General features: G+C 40.9%; 1 protein-coding gene across 2 annotated transcripts in view; it reads right to left on the bottom strand.

The window, feature by feature from the left end:
- Positions 1-619: 619 nt before the first annotated feature.
- The window catches only part of klf12b (Kruppel-like factor 12b), a 167,021-nt gene continuing 147,166 nt past the window's right edge, over positions 620-20,474 (bottom strand). Inside the window, exons 5-7 of one of the 2 annotated variants that reach the window (XM_021578618.2) lie at positions 13,955-13,990; positions 13,335-13,492; positions 620-5,579 (exon numbers count right to left, since the gene is read on the bottom strand). In XM_021578618.2, coding sequence (XP_021434293.1) covers positions 5,398-5,579; positions 13,335-13,492; positions 13,955-13,990 — 376 coding nt within the window. In that variant the 3' untranslated portion in view covers positions 620-5,397. The remainder of the gene's footprint in view (positions 5,580-13,334; positions 13,493-13,954; positions 13,991-20,474) is intronic. The other variant, XM_021578620.2, reaches the window with a different exon arrangement.

Here is a 20,474-nt window from a genome sequence, read left to right as displayed (position 1 = left end):
CGGCCACCTGGCCTACACAGTCTGGCGTCTGCTGGAGGCTTGTCGGGTCTGGGGCACCCTGCAGTACCTGGTGGACTGGGAGAGCTAGGAGCAGGCGTGGGTGCCTGCCCGGGACATCCTGGACCCGAGACTTGTTCGGGACTTCAACCAACTATGTGGTGGTTGCCCTGGATCTGCGGCCGAAGCCGCTCCTAGGTTCCACCTGTCACCAAGATTGATGATTGGATGCCCACCAAAAGTCATGCATCATCTTATCCTTACATTCCAGGACACCATGGCCTATTTATTTCCTTAACTTACCTCATTTTCACTCACTGTATATAGACTTTTTGTTTTCTTTTGTTCTACTGTTTTATTGACTGTATGTTTTGTTTATTCCATCTGTAACTCTGTGTTGTTGTATGTGTCAAATTGCTATGCTTTATCTCGGCCAGGTTGCAGTTGCAAATGAGAACTTGTTCTCAACTAGCTTACCTGGTTAAATAAAGGTGAAATAAAAAAAACACAAGCTTAGGTTTCTGAATTCCAGCGAATGTGAGTATAGCACTCAAATCTGCTACTGAAACCAAAATCACATACCAGCAACAACACAGTCTAAATGAGTTCTGGTACAAGCATGTTACATACAAAATGCAACTTTATTAACCTTCATGCCTAATTCATATACATGTATATGTTTCAACTCGGTTTAATTTAATTTCACAGCTCCATCCATACGAAAAAATACAGAGATAAAAGCAAAAAGCATTGACAGAATATTTAGACAACTTCTGAAGAACAGAAAGAAAGAACAGAAGAAAAACCTTTGAACCTCTTTCAACCTTTGAAAAACATTGGGATTCCGAATTAGTTCCCAGAATTCCTTGAGCTAAAAACTCCCTTTGAAGCATTGTGGGGCATATCACAATTTTACGGTAAGAATGAAAAGCTCTGAATACATTTACAATACAGTCACTTTACATGAATACAGGAACAACAATTACTGTACGTAATAGCAGTAAACTTGAAACAAAGGCATTGGCATCACTACGTAATTCTTCAAAAACAGAGATAAAACAAACACAGAATTGATACAGAAATTAAAGAAATATTTAACGGATACAGAAGTGTAATCAGAATTCTTTCAAAGGGAGCTCCCCAAGGGTTGGTATTCCAGGCCTTTACATATTCAATACAGCATTCCCTGCGAACCGCAATAAATTCAATCAGGTAATTCAAATGTCTTTCACACTCTTTCGTTGATTTCGCATACTGCAGTATGGTGTGGCTGATTATGAAAAAACGAAGTAGTTGCACCAATGACCAGTATCGGAGAGGTCAAAACCTAAATGATACAATAATGATAAAATAATTACATTCTCTAAGTGAAGTTAATATTGTAAATACATCCATACAAATAATATGCAGCTTTCATGGGACATACATACAGCATGTAAAAGGCTGACATTTGAGGATACTGTATTGAAAAGATGGGGTAAGGCTCAGTGCATTGAAAATAAACTGAACAATGGGAGTCTGGGTTTTTCCAAAATGGTCCCCAGAGTTTTATGTTTTACAAATACATCTCTGTCTGAGTATCAATTCAAGGGTTTATATTTGAATGTATATGATATGTGTTAGTTGTGAAATAGTTTATGTGCATGCTTTTCAGAGATTCGCTGTGATAGGAGGCACTATTCATTATTGCATAACTTTGACCCTGCTTACCGATAAATAATTATGCTCGTAAAAACTTTTATTATGCCAAAGGGGAGTGGTAATGCATGCATGCAATAAGCCTCTGTGTCCACATGCTAAATATTAGTTATAACTTTCAAGTTAAGTTAAATTGAAAGAAATATATGTCGAATTTGGATAAACGTTGATATGAATATGTACTTGTAATTGTAATACTATTTAACTCAACATGGCTGGGTAGAGAATGACATTAAAAGTTTGATCAATTTATAAAAGCAATTGTCATATTGACTATATTCATATGAAAACATTCTCTTGTTTTGAGAAAGAAGAAAATCACGAACCAAAATGCACATTTCTGACATCAGATTTGATCATTTATATTAGTATTTTAGATAACAAAACAGTTTAGAATCAATAGCCCCATCTTACTGTATATCAAATCAGATAAATTAGCATCTCTGAAAAATACTTTACATGTATAAATGTATTTCCTTGTATCTAATAATCAAAGCCCTATTTTCAAATGTATATACAGGCTGTAGAACTGAGTTATCATTTTTATTTCCACTATCACATATATTAAAACATTTCAAAATATATATATTTTTACAGAAAATTGTTATATGCTAAATGAAGTGCCCCTCATTTCAGAAAAGTACAGCATATGAATAATAAAATGTTTAAAATTATGACTATGTATAAATGGACTTCATTAATGAAATAATTTTAAAATTATACTTCACAACAAACAAGTTGCCAATGATATGCTTGGGCCAAAAAAGGCCAATGAAATATTCACATGTACACAAACAACATATAACAACATAATATGACATATATTATAATACTTCAGAAAAGCAAAAGGAGAGAGACAAATTGGGCATAATATGTTTCTGATAAATATTTCTTTGTTCCGGTAAGGATGTGGTTTTGAATGATAGGACAGTACCAGTGGTATATGCGTGTGTTATTAAATCACTAAGCATATGCTGCAATCTCAAAAACTTGACTCCACAACACCTTAACTTACTGACCTTCTGAAATCAGCTCCTGAAACTGTAAGCAGGGATCCAGCATACTCTAACGTCTGTGTACTGCACTACAAAAATACTTTGAACACATACAATTATCATACATGTGGGATTCTGTTGAGAATGGTTATGATACTGGTGAACAAGGTCAGATCTATGTTCAATATTGTAAAAAGGAAAATCTGATAACTTCGCTGTGACAGGAAAAGTTGCAGATATTGCTTTCATGTATCTCAGAAAGGTTTATGTCGTACTATTTGTATGTCCATAGATATCTCTTTCCAGTTGGCTGGATAAATTGTCTTTAACTGGTAGTTTGCAGTTGATGTCAAACAATATGCACAATATAAGTGGTTGATGTCATTGCACTGACTAATGAAAGTTGAGCCACATTTTTCACAGAATACTTCAGACATATATAGCCATTAATCTTTATACGGCTAAATATACATTTCTATATAGCCGTAGATGTCTTTTTACTCCATGTACAAACAGAAAATTATCAAAATGTGGTTTTAGTGTGTTGAATAAACCTTAACACTGAATATGGCAAATAAGTATCTGTCATCGATGCATGACAAACTACAAGTAAAGGTGGACCTGAAGCTGGATCTGAAGACCTCACATCATGATTTGTGTATGTGTGATTAAAAAAGACACTGCTCCCAGCCACAGAAAGCTACAGGGCCAACTGTCTGTGTACATTGTGTACTACAGTGTATTACGTTATAAAGAATGTAGAAAAGTAATGTTTTTTTCCCTTAATTTTGGCACTGTACACTCTTAGAAAAGTTTATTAGGCTTTTCCCATAGGATAACCCTTTTTGGTTCCAGGTAGAACTCTTGTGGGTTCCTCCTCAAACAAAAAAAAATGTTTTTCAAGGGGTTCTCCTATGGGGACAGCCGAAGGTTGTAGATAACACTTTATTCTAAGGGTGTAGGTCTGTTCATAGATACATTTAGAAAAACCTATTCCCTCTCAACCACCAATCATTAATGTGACATTTTCCACGCAATTTACAGGGAGGGGGTAACCAAAATAAGTGATTTTGCCTAGAACATTGTGCTGTAGAAATATAGATATTTGTAGTATAGAGTAGAAACAAAGAAGTGGAACTGTGATTGAGGACTTATTTGTCTATGACATCAGCAACCAGAACAAGGGTACACTGTTTCCCTCTACTGAACGTATTGCTCTTCTATTGAACTTGTCTAACCGAGTGGCTTAGCCCTCTGATCTAAATGTATGCACACATGACTGTAAGTCGCTTTGGATATTATATTATTGACTAAACCCAAGATGTGTTAGCTCTAGACTACTAACACACAAATTATCACAATGCCAAATCCCTTTCACTGGAAAGAGCAGGGACACAAAACAAAATCCTTGAACATTATGGAATCGTCCTATAAGGTGTCAATCTGTAAGGTGCTTCAAATGCCAGATATAAGTTAATTTGATTTGTTTTAAAGTTCATTGCACATCGAGGTGTGGATGGATCTTTATTTGTGAAATGGATCAAAAGCAGGCATACACAGCAAGATAAAATAAACAAAAAACTAAAAAAGTCTCGAATTTGAAACTATATTTACCCAATGAGATTGCTAATCACAAAATGCACCAATAAAGTTGTTTTAAATAAAATGTTTCAAAGAAGCTCTAGGTGCAATGCGGTTGAGTCATGTGCTAACAAAAACCACTGGATCAAAAAACAAAACAAACACCAAAAACAAAAAACATTTATACTAAACCTGTATGTATTGTAATATGCGTGGATGTGAATGAGAAGTAAGGTTGCTGATGCTCTCTGTTTGTGGATATACTGTACTCTTAATCTCATTTGCAGGTTTGCTGACATTGGGTTGGGGTTAACTCCGCCCCTTACAGCTTCTATATCACTGGCCCACTGGGATGCCTCTGATTCTTCTGAATCTAGAACACTGGTACGACAACTCATTCTAGAATGCTGATTCTTGAACACTCAAACCAGTTTTTATGGGGTACAATCAATGAGTGGATGGCGCCCTCTGCTGCCGGTTGTCCTGAAGCACAGAGGGGCAGGGAGCTGCTGTAGGGATTGAACTGGGAAACAATACTCTCCATGGACGAACCCGAATCTGTGCCTGTTCATTCCATTTTCCAATGCAAGGTCAAGGTCTGCCCTATACTTCAAAGACACACATGCACACAGCCCTTCCATCAAGCCATCCTATCCTCAGTTCTTTCACATTATAGATGTGAGAAAAGCAGCCATTTTGAACAATATAACCAAAACAATGACACCAAGATGAACGGTTGCGATTAAGGTTCCTGTCCAAATTAACGAAGAAGAGCAATACTCCATCCGAGAAAAACTCCAAAGTGAAACAATTTAAGAACAGTGCTGAGAAAACAGACAGGTTTATGTCAAAACTCCAAAATGATAATAAAATAACATTTTCCAGTTCCGACCCTCCTCAGTCACTGAGGATCCAGAACCAACCCTGTTTTTTTTCTCTGTGGACAGACAGACGCCTTTCTTTGCATTTTACTCTGCTCTTCCCACCGCCTCACAGACAGACAGGGGTGTGTGTCCAGTCCAGCTGAACTACATTGAGGGAGAGACCCTGCTCCCCCGGGCGGCACTGTGTGTGTGTAAGTGTGTGTGTATGCTCCTTCTGATGACATCATCACCCTGTAACTGTCTCACACCAGCATGTGTCTCCGTCGGTGCAGGGCCAGGTGGTCTGAGCGCGAGAAGCTGCGGTCACAGTCCGCACACTTGAAGGGCTTGACACCTGTGTGTTTCCGGTAGTGGCGTGTCAGCTCGTCAGAGCGGGCAAACTTCCATGTGCAGCCATCCCAGGTGCATTTGTATGGCTTCTCACCTGGGCAGGTCAACACAAACAGACACAAACAGAGACTTGGTAAAGCAATGACATTCGCAACATACAATTCATGTGCACATATTTTTGAATTGCCTAATGATTTCACTTTTTCTTCTAAAACAGTCTTCCAATATGCTTGGAAAGTGGAGACATCACAAACATAAAAGTAAAGTAAATATTACTGGAAACAGCTTACCGTTTTGGAGACAGTGCTTGCTAACAAAGAGGTTTGCAGCGGTTAATTAACTGTAAATAAGTTAATTGTGTCGCCCCACATTTAAGCTAAAAACACACCAAGGTTACTGACGGCCAAGGTTGCAGCTCTGACTATGTCAGCAGTCACTTTATTTTATATAGCTCAGATCATCAACTGTTCATGGCTCGACAGGCGAATAATCTCTCCCTCAATGTCAGCAAGACAAAGGAGCTGATCGTGGATTACAGGAGACGGAGGGGCAAACACGCCCCCAATCCACATCGATGGGGCTGTAGTGCAGCGGGTCGAGCGCTTCATGTTCCTCTGTATCCACATCCCTAAGGAATTAACATGGTCCACACACAACCACACATCTGCGAAGAGGGCACAACCTTTTGCACCTCAGGAAGCTGAAAAGATTTGGCATGGGCCCTCAGATCCTCAAAAAGTTCTACAGCTGCACCATTGAGCGCAAATTTAATGCCTACATCACCGCTTGGTACGGCAACTACAAGACACCCGCAAGGCACTACAGAGGGTGGTGAGTATGGCCATCCAGGACCTCTGTAGCAGGCGGTGTCAGTGGAAGGGCCAAAACATTTTCATCGACTCCAGCTACCCAAGCCATAGACTGTTCTCTCTGCGACAGCACAGCACGCGGTACCAGTGCACTGGAACCAACAGGACTTTGAATAGCTTCTACCCCGAAGCCATAAGACTGCTAAATAGCTTATCAAATGGCTACCGGGACTACCTGCACTGTCCCTTTTTTGCACTAACTCTCTTGCACCAACTGTCACACTGGACACTACCCACACACTTACACTGACACCCAAACACACACGTACACACACATACACACACTACATACGCCTACAAACACATTACAAGCACACACATGCATACTGATTCCACACTTTCACGCTCACAAACACTTTCACACTCACCACATACACTGCTGCTACTGTCTATTATCTATGATGTTGCTTAGTCACTTTACCCCAACCTACAGTTGTCATGACGTTGCCCTCTTTGGTTACAGCAAGCACCATCCCCCTCTCCCTGCCTCTCTCTGCTCCTTCAACCAGGCTTCTGTGGTCATTGAGGTCATAAATTCCTAGGGAAGACCCTGCCACATGGCCACACAGTATAGAAATAGAGTGAAGTTTCATAGAGAACAAAGGAATTTCTTCCACCTCACAGAACTTGAGGTCCGAACAACGTTTACGTTCCGGAGAAGGTATAAAAGATCGGTGAAGAATCCAGCTATGAACTGGTCCGTTTGTTACAACTTGGGGAAGCTCATGGGAGACAGTGTGGCCACATTACCATAACGCTGTTTATATAATAGCCTTAGACATGAGGTTTACATCTAATTGTCGTATAAGATGAATGTGTGAGGATGATACTGTTTGTAAAATTGTGTCATGTGATGGACTGTTTATTGAAGGAAACTCCAATTCCCTTTTGAGTTAAACTAAATCAGAGGACCGCCCATGAGCCCAGTTAGGGTCAGGCATCCTGGGACAGACCCTTTTCTGCAATTCCGAATAAAACCCAACTTTGAGAAATGATCACCAGACCATGTTTTTCTCCATTAGGAGAAGACAAAGGTTGCAGACCATTGCTGAATCTTTTAACCATACCATGTGGTGAAACTCTTAGACTATCAATTTCGACAGAACAAGAACAAGTCTTTCATATTAATTACTAGTCTGCAGCTGGGAATTCGGTATCATTGAACGCAAAGAACGACAACCGACAAAACATCCATTCTACAACAACATGAATGAATCTCACTCTGAACTATCCACTATAACCACGACAGAGCGAGAGAGAGACGGACAATTCTACGAAAGAAACAAACTTTTCAACAGCGATCAAGACGACACACTGAGCGTAAATATATATATTGATTGCAATTGTTCCTGAATGAGTGAGAGTTCATGTGTAAAGGATTAGCATTTCAATTGTTATAATTATCACTCTGTAGTGACTTCTTAGTCGACCCCCACTTCCCTTTTGTATAACAAGCCGCCATGCCGGTTCAGCCCACTAGGGCACATTCTCCTATCATTTCTTGTAACCAAATTTACTTTGTTTGTTTTGTTTATGCATTTCTGTGAATTACTTAGTTAGTAATAAATAAATGATTTAAGACAATTGATGTATGGATGACTTATAGTGAATACTGGGTTCATGCAGATAACCAACAATTAACGACTTTTGGAATGAGACTAACGTGAGGTAAAGTAAATAATTAATGAAATCAGATGACTACAGATCAGATATGAAAATATCCGAAAAGGTTATATTGGGAAATTATAACTTTGTAATTTGAATATTTTCCTCGGTGCCCCGACTTCCTAGTTAATTACAGCTACATGATTAATCAGTTTGATCGCGTAATACTAATTACAGAGAATCTTTGATAAAAACTAAGTCTTCAATGTAATGACAGTAAAGACACGACACAGTATATGTACATACTGTAGCTACCTCCAATTACCTTGTATTACATCGACTCCCTGTATATAGTGGCTTGCTAACGTCTTCACCCCCCCTTGGCATTTTTCCTATTTTGTTGCCTTACAACCTGGAATTAAAATAGTTTTTTTTGGTGGGGGGGGGGGGGGGTTGTATTATTTGATATACACAACACGCCAATCACTTTGAAGATGCAAACTATTTTGTATTGTGAAAGAAACAAGGAATTAGAAAAATAAACAGAGAACTTGAGTGTGAATAACTATTCACCCTCCCCCCAAAGTAAAAACTTTGTAGAGCCACCTTTTGCAGCAAATACAGCTGCAAGTCTCTTGGGGTATGTTTCTATCAGCTTGGCACATCTAGCTACTGGGGTTTTTGCCCATTCTTCGAAGCAAAACTGCTCCAGCTCCTTCAAGTTGGATGGGTTCCGCTGGTGTACAACAATCTTTAAGTCATACCACAGATTCTCAATTGGATTGAGGTCTGGGCTTGGACTAGGCCATTCCAAGAGATTTAAATGTTTCCCCTTAAACCACTCAAGTGTTGCTTTAGCAGTATGCTTAGGGTCATTGTCCTGCTGGAAGGTGAACCTCCATCCCAGTCTCAAATCCCTGGAAGACTGAAAAAGTTTTCCCTCAAGAATTTCCCTGGATTTAGAGCCATCCATCATTCCTTCAATTCTGACCAGTTTTCCAGTCCCTGCCGATGAAAAACATCCTCCCAGCACGATGCTGCCACCACCATGCTTCACTATGGGGATGATGTTCTCTGGGTGATGTGAGGTGTTGGGTTTGTGCCAGATGTAGCGTTTTCCTTGATTGCCAAAAAACTCAATTTTAGTCTCATCTGACCAGAATACCTTCTTCCTTATGGTTGGGGAGTCTCCCACATTCCTTTTGGCGAACACCAAATGTGTTTGCAAATGTTTTTCTTAAAGCAATGGCTTTTTTTCTGGACACTCTTCCGTAAATCCCAGCTCTGTGGAGTGTATGGCTTAAAGTGGTCCTACGGACAGATTCTCCAATCTCCGCTGTGGAGCTTTGCAGCTCCTTCAGGATTATCTTTGGTCTCTTTGTTGCCTCTCCGATTAATGCCCTCCTTGCCTGGTCGGTGAGTTTTGATGGATGGCCCTCTCTTGGCAGGTTTGTTGTGGTGCCATATTCTTTCCATTTTTTTAATAATGGATTTAATGGTGCTCCGTGGGATGTTCAAAGTTTTGGATATTTTGTTTAAAACCCAACTCTGATCTGTACTTCTCCACAACTTTGTCCCTGACCTGTTTATAGAGCTCCTTGGTCTTCATGGTGCTGCTTGCTTGGTGGTGCCCCTTGCTTAGTGGTGTTGCAGACTCTGGGGCCTTTCAGAACAGGTGTATATATTCTGAGATCATGTGACAGATCATCTGACACTTACATTGCACGCAGTTAAGACTATTTAACTAATTATGTGATTTCTGAAAGTAAGTGGTTGCACCCGATCTTATTTAGGGGCTTCATAGCAATGGGGGTGAATACATGCGCACACTCCACTTTTTCATTTTGAATTTTCGATAATTTTTTTAACAAGTAATTTTTTGCATTTCACTTCACCATTTTGGACTATTTTGTGTATGTCCATTACATGAAATTGAAGTAAAAATCCATTTAAATTACAGGTTGTAATGCAACAAAACAGGAAAAACACCTAGGAGGTGAATACTTTTGCAAGACACTGTAGCCATGTTACTTTTACTTGTTAACTAGAACAATACTCTGCAAGTTGCAACTCATTTGTAAGGTATTTTTTTCTAGAGCAATTCCTTGTTACATATTTTACATCTAGCTAAGGAGTTTTGAGTTTGAAGGAACATTATTTTTAGTTTATAAATGTTTTATATTATTCAGTTTGACGACAATGTGCACAAAAATTGTCCATTAGCTAGATAGCTAGATTGCTAACTGATTCAGTCAAACAAATGAGATTGTAACGAGCAATAATGCTAAACACTAGCTAAATGCTTCCTCCATAACCTAGCTATCTAGCCACTGTAGCTAGTAACACACAAATGATACTGATGGCCCGAGGTATTTAGCACCTCTGACTAGAATGTCGGCAGTCAAAATCACCAACTAGTGAAGCAGCTGTTCTGCCAAAAGCAGTGGTGGACAGAGTGAGCTCGAGCCAGACTTATGCTATGTTCATGCCATGTCGGGAACTTGTAAATAAGTCCCTCCAACTGGAATAATGCACCAGGATGCCCCTCCAACTCATGATTAGGACTAGGAAACTCGGGTATGACCTCTGGATCACGGTCTTTCCCACATGATGAACTCTGACATCACACACCACTGAAAATGTCAACAACAATGGCCACAATTTTGTTTGTCAATGGTGAGAATGGTTCTTGTGTTCCTTCCAAGTTCTGAGCATGTGAACTCTACAAGTCGTTCCTCCGATCACTCCTTCATAATATGAACGCGGCATTATACTGCGAGTGCCAGTTTTCTAGCTAGCATCGGCATTCACTTGTGCAACATATAAACTACAAATTTGGCTAGATGGAACTGGCAGTGTGGGATAATGGAGAGTGAATTATATATTTCGTCAACATCTTGCCAGCTAGTGGTTATCTAGTTGTGTCTATCTAGCTATCAACAGGGCTTTCTTCAAATTCTAACTACCAACATTAACGCAGATAGCTAACATTGGCTATATAGCAACATGGTCCTACTACGTGCCAATGGAAACAAAGCTTAAGAAAGCACCACTACTGCAACCTTCTGGTCTGGAGTATTTTAACAAGTCTAATATTTTTTGGGACAAATTATGAACAAAACGTTCACTACTTTGTGGATGAACTGTTAGCTACAGATCAAATAAAAAAAATGGAATAATCTTTTATTTGTCACATGCTTCGTAAACTAACAGTGGAATGCTTACTTACAGGTAATTTTCCTACAAATCAGAGTTGAAGATACTGTAAATATCAAAAATATAATAAACAAATAAAAATAATGACTTAAGGAAAAAATACTCAGTTTATAACGAATAACAATAAAGTTACATTTAAAAATGTTTCTATTTCACACATATGTGTGTGTCTTCACTGACATTTTCAACCTCATCCTGAATGAGTCTGTAATACCCACATGTTTCAAGCAGACCACCATAGTCCCTGTGCCCAAGACTACGAAGGTAACCTGCCAAAATGACTACCGCCTCGTAGCACTCACATCGGTAGCCATGAAGTGCATTGAAAGAGTGGTCATGGCTCTCAACTACACCATCATTCCTGAAACACTAGACCTACTGCAAATCACATACCACCTCGACAGATCCACAGATTACGTAATCTCAATCGCACTCCATACTGCCCTTTCCAACCTGGACAAAAGGAACACCTATGTGAGAATGCTGTTCGTTGACTACAGCTCAGCGTTCAACACCATAGGGCCCACAAAGCTCATGACTAAGCTAAGGACCCTGTGAATAAACACCTCCCTCTGCAACTGGATCCTGGACTTCAATGCTGATCCTCAACACCGGTTCCCCTCAGACATGGGTACACAGGGAGTACAGGAGGGGACTAAGCACGCACCCCTGAGTGGCCAAGCACGACTCCAACAACATCATTAAGTTTGCTGATGAAACAACAGTGGTAGGCCTGATCACCGACAATGATGGAACAACCTATAGGGAGGAGGTCAAAGACCTGTCAGTGTGGTGCCAGGCCATCAACCTCTCTATCAATGTGAGCAAGACAAAGGAGCTGATCGTGGACTACAGGGAAAGGAGGGCCGAACAGGCCCCCATTTACATCGACGTGGCTGAAGTGGATTGGGTTGAGAGTGTCAAGTGCCTTGGTGTTCACATCACCAAAAAACTGTCATGGTCCAAACACACCAAGACAGTCGTGAAGAGGGCATGACAAAACCTTTTCCGCTTCAGGAGACTGAAATGATTTGGCATGGGTCCCCAGGTCTTCAAATAGTTCTACATCTGCACCATTGAGAGCATCTTGACCGGTTGCATCACTACCTGGTAAGGCTACTGCTCGTTATCTGACTGTAAGGCGCTACAGAGGGTAGTGCATATGGCCCAGTACATCATTGTGGCCAAGCTTCCTGCCATCCAGGACCTATATACCGGGCAGGCCAAAAAAATTGTCAAAGTCTCCAGCCACCCTAGTTATAGACTGTTCTCTCTGCTACCGTACGTCAAGCGGTACCGGAGCACCAAGTCTAGGTCCAAAAGGCTCCTTAACATCTTCTACCCCTAAGCTATAAGTCTGCTGAACAATTAATCAAATGGCCACCCAGACTATTTACATTGACCCCCCCACCCCTTTGTTTTTACACTGCTGCTACTCGCTGTTTATCATCTATGCATAGTGACTTTACCCCTACCTACATGTGCAAACTACCTCGACTAACCTGTACCCCAACACAGTTACTCAGCACCGGTGCCCCTCATTATTGTTATGTTATTCTACTGTTTCACTTTTTATTTTTACTTTATGTTTATTGAGTAAATATTTCCCTAACTCTATTTCGTGAACTGCCCTGTTGAGAGTAAGCATTTCACGGCGCATGTGACAAATAACATTTGATTTGATTTTAACCCTAAACCTTAGCCACATAGCTAACTTTAGCTTTAACCAACTAGCTAACATTAGCAACAACAAATTGGAATTTGCAACATATCACACATTTAGCAAATTCTTAACATATTGTATGAATTGCAATTCGTAACATATAATATTAAATGTAATTTGTAACATATAATATGAAATGGATGATGGACATCCACAAATGACTACATACCATACGAAACATAACATATCATACTAATTAGAGTCTCCTGGATTTACTTTTACTATGTAGCGTCTGCCCTTAAGTCCAGGTTGCTTGTTGTGTTTACAGATATTGTGAAGCACCTTCCATGTGTATTCACTTACCATGCATTTAGCGCTACAAAAAACATTATTATTCAGGAAGAGACCTAGCCTTTAATTGATGAAGAAACCTAGCCTTTAATTGATGAAGAGAACACACACACACACACACAAACACACACACACACACACTGACCTGTGTGCGTCCTCCGGTGTGCTTTTAGATGGGAGCTCTTGGTGTAGACTTTATTGCAGCCCTCAAAGTCACACCTGTGGATGCGTCTCTTCTTGGAGTCGGGCGACTCTGACCTCCGGGGGCGGCGTATGCTCTCAATACTGAATGGTGACATGGAACTGCAACAAGAGAGAAAATGGTGGATCATTAGAGAAGCATCTTCAGCATCTTTCATTTACATTACTAATTTTGATATTCGCTGTAAGACAATGATCCAAAACCCAACATGACATTTTACTGTGTATGCCTTGGCTACTGTAATTCTATCAATAGTGCCATTGTACTCCATGTATTGTATCCTGTGAAGTATCGGGTAACTTTCCCTTCCCTTGGATACACATGTACATTTATCCTTCAAAACAATCCCAGCACTTGTATGTAATGTTTGACACATTTCACCCAAGGTCAGTGCTATCTGGGATCCTTGGATGTCCCTACCCTAAACTTTAACCTTAACCACTAACCTTACCCTAACTATAACCACAACCCTTATCTAACCCTAACATTAACCCTTACCTTAACCATTTTACATGTCAACTTCAATGGGTAGGGACATCCCAAGGATCCCAGATAGCACATACCTTTCAAGCAAGCTCCAATTACTCCAATAGAAATACCTGGAAATAGATTCAAGATCATATTTCACAACATGTTATGTATGACATGTTCATTCAGAGATATTGTTAAAACATTTCAATGGCCATTAGATGGTGGTCTTGCACCTTGGTAGAAACCCCCACAAACCACTGGGCCCAGATGGGTTATTCCACGTTAGTTTAACAATTATTTTTGAAATTATGTGGGAACAACGTTGATTGTTGAGTGTGTGCCCAGTGGGACGGCACAGGAAACTGGATGAGGTAAGACTGTTATTTTGACCATTCGTATAGGTTTCTCAATCATCTGAAGACAGTTTCATATTTATTTTATTCACGCAGTTCAATAAACATAATGACTGTTGTGTATGTCATCCATTACATTTTTCATGACATTTCCTTTAAAAATTAGTAGTCAGTACATGGAGTACAATTTATCACAATAAAGCCACTAGCTAGAGCGTGTGCATTTCCCAACACAGACAGTATTGACATGTGCCATCAGCCATATGTGCTTCCAGTAATGGTTAGCAGTGGTGGCAGGTCCGCTTAGCTCACATGCTAAACAGTCACTATAGCTAGAGTGCACACACACACACACACACACACACACACACACACACACACACACACACACACACACACACACTGCTAAGTAGCTACCTGGTCAATCTGCATTAACCCCTTTTGCCTCTTCACATGCGGTACGCTGCTGCCACTGTTTATTATTTATCCTGTTGCCTAGTCACTTTACCCATACCTACAGTACCAGTCAAAAGTTTCGACACACCTACCCATTCAAGGGTTTTTCCTTTTCCTATTTCCTATTTTCCACGCTGTAGAATAATAGTGAAGACATCAAAACTATGAAATAACACGTATTGAATCTAGTAGTAACCGTAAAAGTGTTTAACAAATTCAAATATATTTAAGATTTTATCATCTTCAAAGTAGCCACGACCTTGATGACAGCTTTGCACACTCTTGGCATTCTCTCAACCAGCTTCACCTGGAATGCTTTTTCAACATTCTTGAAGGACTTGGTGAACATTAGTTGGCTGCTTTTCCTTCACTCTGTGGTCCAACTCATCCCAATCCATCCCAATGATTGTGGAGGCCAGGTCATCTGATGCAGCACTCCATCACTCTCCTTCTTGGTCAAATAGCCCTTACACAGCCTGGAGGTGTGTTGGATCATTGTCCTGTTGAAAAACAAATGATAGTCCCACTAAGCGCAAACCAGATGGGATGGTGTATCGCTGTAGAATTATGTGGTAGCCATGCTGGTTAAGTGTGCCTTAATTCTAAATAAATCACAGACAGAGTCACCAGCAAAGCACCCCCACACCATCACACCTCCTCCTCCATGCTTCACGGTGGGAACCACACATGCAGAGATCATCTGTTCAACTATTCTGTGTCAAATTTGGACTCATCAGACCAAAGGACAGAATTCCACCAGTCTAATGTCGATGGGCTTCTGAGTGGCACAGCACTCTAAGGCACTGCATCTCAGTGCTTGAGGCATCACGACAGACCCTGCTTCGGTTCCAGACTGTATCACAAACAGACGTGATTGGGAGTCCCATAGGGCGGCCCACAGTTAGGGTTTGGCTGGGGTAGGCTGTCATTGTAAATAATAATTTGTTCTTAACTGACTTGCCTGGTTTAATAAAAATGTGTTGTGTTTCTTGGCCCAAGCAAGTCTCTTCTTCTTATTTGTGTCCTTTAGTAGTGGTTTCTTTGCAGCAATTCAACCATGAAGGCCAGATGTACGCAGTCTCCTCTGAACAGTTGATGTGGAGATATGTCTGTTACTTGAACTTTGTGAAGCATTTATTTGGGCTGCAATTCTAATGGTAACTCTAACGAACTTATCGGTCAAGGCAACTATGGGTCTTCCTTTCCTGTGGCGGTCCTCATGAGTGCCAGTTTAGTCATAGCGCTTGATAGTTTTTGCAACTGCACTTCAAACGTTCAAAGTTATTAAAATGTTCCATTTTGACTGACATTCATGTTTTAAAGTATTGATGGACTGTCATTTCTCTTTGCTTATTTGAGCTGTTCTTGCCATAATATGGACTTGGTCTTTTACCAAATAGGGCTATCTTTTGTATACCACCCCTACCTTATCACAACACAACTGATTGGCTCAAACGCATTAAGAAGGAAAGAAATTCCACAACATAACTTTTAACAAGGCACACCTTTTAATTTAAATGCATTGCAGGTGACTACCTCATGACGCTGTTTGAGAGAATGCCGAGAGTGTGCAAAGCTGCCATCAAGTCAAAGGGTGGCTACTTTGAAGAATTTCAAGTAAAAAATATATTTTGATTTGTTTAACAGTTTTTAGGTTACTACATGATTCCATATGTGTTTTTTCATAGTTTAGATGTCTTCAATATTATTATACAATGTAGAAAATAGTAAAAACAAAGAAAAACCCTTGAATGAGTAGGTGTGTCCAAACTTTTGACTGGTACTGTTAATGTATATATCTACCAAAATGAACTCGTATCCCTGCACATCTGACTCTGTACTGGTACCAAGTTGTCTCTACTCCCTGTGTATTTATTCCTCACGTTTTTTATTATTATTATTTATGTTTCTCTCTGCATTATTGGCCTGTTAGTTTATACCTGGTGTTTACGAAGCATGTGACAAATAACATTTGATACAATTTGACACATATATTCAGGAAAAGGCATGTACCCTTGCTCACACACACGCACACACACACACACACACACACACACACACAAACCAAAAAATACATTCTGTACACAAACACACGGCAGGGACACACTTTTGTTATTTGCACAAATTCAGAATCCACACAATCAACTGCCATGGTGTGTGTTTGTGGGGGTGGGTTGGAGGAGGATGCAGGTAAAGAGTGAGGGAGTAGGGAGGAGAAGGGGTGGGGTAGAATATCACTGGTACTTGTCTCTCTCCATTAATGATTGTCAACCTGGATATCCACATTGCATTTTCTTTCACTCCTCATACAGCTCTGAGGCCAGCCAGAGAAGTGAGAGTCGTAGGGGCACAGAGATGGGGTAGGGAGGGACTGAGGGGTTACAGTTAGAGGAGAAGAGAAGGGGATGAGGGTCATGCAGGACAACCAGGAGCAGCCTATAGTATATTTGGGATGTTGGGGGCAAAAGGAAGGAGAAAATTAACAAGACGAGCAGTCTCGTGGGGTCTGGATTTCTAGAGGGGTGCGTAAAGGGGCTCTTTCGAGGATGGAATAGAAAAGGTTACAGGGTGCAAATAGAGAAGAGAGGGGAGGAGGGAGAGGGGAGCAGATGATTTCCTTTGGGTGGTGTAGAAGAGACGAGGCGTGGCCAGACAGGCCCTCTTGTCTCCATCACACTCAGCCCACTTCCTGTCTCACTGACACACACACACATATATGCCACACAAGGACACACATAGGCAGCGTACACACACACAGGATATGAGCGCTTGGGTCAGATATGATACTGATAACTCTCTCTCTATATATTCACCCCTGTAAATTGAGGCAAACCATTTTTTTTGCAGTAAGCAGGTTTCCATCCAACCTTTTTATGCGAGTAAAGTACATGTTGGATAAAAAAATGTCATGATAGGCCTGATGGAGACTTTCTAAATGTCGACAAAACAAAATACGCTTGACAAGGTGGAATCTGAAAATGTCAGTGGAAACGCTTTTATGTGCAAATATTGATATAATAATAATCATATCGAAGTAAACTTGGAGTCCTGTCATGGACAAGTTTTTTTATTACAAAATAAAAAAGAAGGTTTTATTACAACAACAAAAAAAACTCCCCTTTGACCTTTGACAGCCAACAGAGGCTCATCATAACACATCCTTATTACATGTGTCTCTTGGGGTCAATCTTCTCCCGGTGAACATGTTGTGTGGTCCTCCCACTACGATTCTTCAGGATAGCATGCACTTTACTAGGCTACAGATTAAATTAATTACAATGAACTTCACAGGGTGTCATGTCCTGATCTATTTCACCTGCCCTTGTGCTTGTCTCTACCCCCTCCAGGTGTCGCCCATCTCCCAATTATCCCCTGTGTATTCATACCTGTGTTCTCTGTCTGTTTGTTGACAGTTCGTCTTTTTAGTTCAAACTTACCAGATTTTTTCCTGTCAGCTCCTTCCGTTTCCCAGCCTCTGTTTGCTAGTCCTCCCGGTTTTGACCTTTGCCTGTCCTGACCATGTATCCACACACCTGACCTCTCTGCCTGAGCCTAAATGCCGTCCTGTACCTTTGCTCCACCTCTGGATTACTGAACCCTGCCTGTCCCGGAGTCCACCTGCCATCCTGTACCTCTGCCTTACCCTGGATTTTCGACCCCTGCCTGCCTTGACCTGTCTTTGTCTGCCCCTGTTTGCTACAATAAACAGTGTTACTTCCACAGTCTGCATCTGGATCTTTTCATTTATTTCTTTTCAGCTTTATTTCACCAGGTAGGCCAGTTGAGAACAAGTTCTCATTTACAACTGTGACCTGGCCAAGATAAAGCAAAGCAGTGTGACATAAACAACAACACAGAGTTACACATGGAACAAACAAACGTACAATCAATAATACAATAGAAAAAAGTATATATATAGTGTGTGCAAATGGCGTGAGGAGGTAAGGCAATAGATAGGCCATATTAGCGAAGTAATTACAATTTAGCAAATTAATACTGGAGTGATAGATGTGCAGATGATGATGTGCAAGTAGAGATACTGGTGTGCAAAAAAGTAAATAAAACAATATGGGGATGAGGTCGGTAGATTGGATGGGCTATTTACAGATGGGTTGTATGCAGCGATCGGTTAGCTGCTCAGATAGCTGATGTTTAAAGTTAGTGAGGGAGATATAAGTCTCCAAGTTCAGCGATTTTTATTTATTTAAAAAAAAAATGCAATTCGTTCCAGTCAGCAGAGAACTGGAAGGAAAGGAGACCAAAGAGGTGTTGGCTTTGGGGATGACCAGTGAGATATACCTGCTGGAGCCCGTGCTATGGGTGGGTGGTATCATGACCAGTGAGCTGAAATAAGGCATAGCTTTACCAAGCAAAGACTTACAGATGACCTGGAGCCAGTGGGTCTGGCGACGAATATGTAGCAAGGGCCAGCCAATGAGAGCATACAGGTTGCAGTGGTGGGTGGTATATGGGGCTTTGGTGACAAAACGGATGGCACTGTGATAGACTGCATCCAGTTTGCTGAGTAGAGTGTTGGAGGCTGTTTTGTAAATTACATCGCCGAAGTCGAGGATCGACAGTCAGCTTTACAAGGGTAAATTTGGCTTTGTGAGTGAAGGAGGCTTTGTTGTAGGCTATATGTTTTAGCTAGAGCGCACGTGCCAATACCAGGTTTGTCACACTCGCTATATGATGTCATTTTTTTGTGAGAAAACCATCAGTAGATTTGAAATTGCAAAATTAACCCATTTAACTTGTTTTTTTTTGGTAGCTACAAAAGTTGGGGGTTTTTGCACTACGTCATCACACACAGCCTTAGGAAATGCACATATTGTTTTTATGTGGATTTTAGAATATTTGCATGAAAATCTGTTGCCAGTTGGATGGAAACCTAGCTACTGAAACGTGTTATGACAACGCGATTAAAGCAAATGCCTCCCTCCCTTACAGGGCTCCCTTAAAGGTTAAATAAGAAATGTGCCTGCTATTTTTCTTATCTTTGGCTACGTTTACCTGCTGGGTTGCTTCTAAAGCTAAGCAGGGTTGGTCCTTGTCAGTCCCTGGATGGGAGAGCAGATGTTGCTAGAAAAGGTGTTGGTGGGACATTAGGGGCCACTCTTCCTTCCGTTATTTTGGATGGGATGTTGAACTGATGCCCTGACTCTCTGTGGTCATTAAAATCCCTTGGGACTTATTGTAACATAAAGCTTAACTATTGCTACAAAACTGGTTGACCAAACGGAGATGCATAATCAACGTTTCCCTCTAAACCCCACCTACATGATTGATATGGGGTCTTTCTACTTACACACTCCACCTGTGGTGAATTCAATTGATTGGAAATTATTTGGAAAGGCACACACCTGTCTATACAAGGTCTCACAGTTGACAGCGCATGTCAGAGCAAGCCACGAGGTCAAAGGAATTGTACGTAGTGCTCAAAGACAGGATTGTGTCGAGGCACAAATCTGGGGAAGGGTACCAAAAAATGTCTGCAACATTGAACATCCCCAAAAACACAATGGCCTCCATCATTCTCAAATGGAAGAAGTTTAGAACCATCAAGACTCTTCCTAGAGCTGGCCGCCCAGCCAAACTGAGTAATCGGGGGAGAAGGGCCTTTGTCAGGGAGGAGACCAAGACCCTGATGGTCACGCTGACAGACCTGTAGAGTTCTGTCAGCGTGGGAGAATCTTCCAGAAAATCAGCCATCTCTGCAGCACTCAGGCCTTTATGGTAGAGTGGCCAGACGGAAGCCACTCCCCAGTAACAGGCCAATTGGAGTTTGCCAAAAGGCACCTAA

Source organism: Oncorhynchus mykiss, chromosome 22 (assembly GCF_013265735.2).
Source record: "Oncorhynchus mykiss isolate Arlee chromosome 22, USDA_OmykA_1.1, whole genome shotgun sequence".
Lineage (NCBI taxonomy): Eukaryota > Metazoa > Chordata > Actinopteri > Salmoniformes > Salmonidae > Oncorhynchus > Oncorhynchus mykiss.
Note: the sequence above shows the minus strand (reverse complement) of the source record. Positions and strands in the feature narration are given on the sequence as shown.